The sequence below is a fragment of the Salpingoeca rosetta genome (genome assembly GCF_000188695.1).
Source record: "Salpingoeca rosetta unplaced genomic scaffold supercont1.18, whole genome shotgun sequence".
In the NCBI taxonomy this organism is placed as follows: Eukaryota; class Choanoflagellata; order Craspedida; family Salpingoecidae; genus Salpingoeca; species Salpingoeca rosetta.
Genome location: NW_004754916.1, coordinates 20042 through 20835, shown reverse-complemented (window position 1 = coordinate 20835; position 794 = coordinate 20042). Strand labels below are relative to the sequence as shown.

At 56.3% G+C, this 794-nt stretch overlaps 1 protein-coding gene across 1 annotated transcript in view; it reads left to right on the top strand.

Moving 5' to 3' along the window:
• Positions 1 to 265: 265 nt before the first annotated feature.
• PTSG_06428 (uncharacterized protein) overlaps positions 266 to 794 on the top strand; it is a gene marked incomplete at both ends in the record, with an annotated part of 2953 nt that continues 2424 nt past the window's right edge. The window contains 2 exons of the mRNA XM_004991752.1: positions 266 to 349; positions 529 to 670. Of these exons, the coding sequence (XP_004991809.1) occupies positions 266 to 349; positions 529 to 670 (226 nt within the window). The remainder of the gene's footprint in view (positions 350 to 528; positions 671 to 794) is intronic.

Sequence of the window (794 nt, the reverse complement as noted above, 5' to 3'; positions counted from 1 at the left end):
TTAACCGTGCTTGCTTCTTTTGAAACCTTCACCCTTGTACCTTCTAACCACCCATTGTCCCCCCGCCCACAACCCCTTCTTTCTCTTTTTTTTCTGTCTCAGGGGGCAGCAATCAGAATTGCACGCTGCGAAACTCCCGCCCCTCTCGACTCTGTATCGAGTGGGCGCGGCCAAGCCCGCGGACCTTGTTTGTGAACCCTCGTCGCAATGCAGCAGTTCCTGGAGGACCCTGAGGGCTTCATCTCGGGGCTGGAGACGAAGATTGATGCAGCACGTGGGCGGCGAGCGGATCGGCGCCCTCGAACGCGGCGTGGACATGCTCAAGGCCATCAAAGACCTCGCCGCAGAGGTGCTGGTGTTGTTGTTGGTGGTGAAGGTGGTGGTAGCGTGTGGTAATTGTGTGGTAATTGTGTGATGGAGGTTGTGGAGGTTGTGATGACACGCCCTTTCCTGGTGATGAGGGTTGACACCACCACCGAACCACCACCACCACCACCACCACCACCACCGACACGTTCTTTCTTTCAGCTGCAAGAGAAGCCGACGATGGAGACGTGTGTGTCGCTGGCGTGGCGCGACTTCCACGCGTTTTCCCGCGACGTCATACTGGACCTCATCGCCACTTTCCCCGCAGGCGCAAAGACCAAGAGTGGAGAGCCCTTTTGGTCAGGTGAGGACTCGTGTGTGTGTGTGTGTGTGTGTGTGTGTGTGTGTGTGTGTGTGTGTGTGTTTGTTTGTTTGTTGTTTGTGTTCGCTCTGGCAACACCATCCACACCGCATCTGATCGTTTTCTC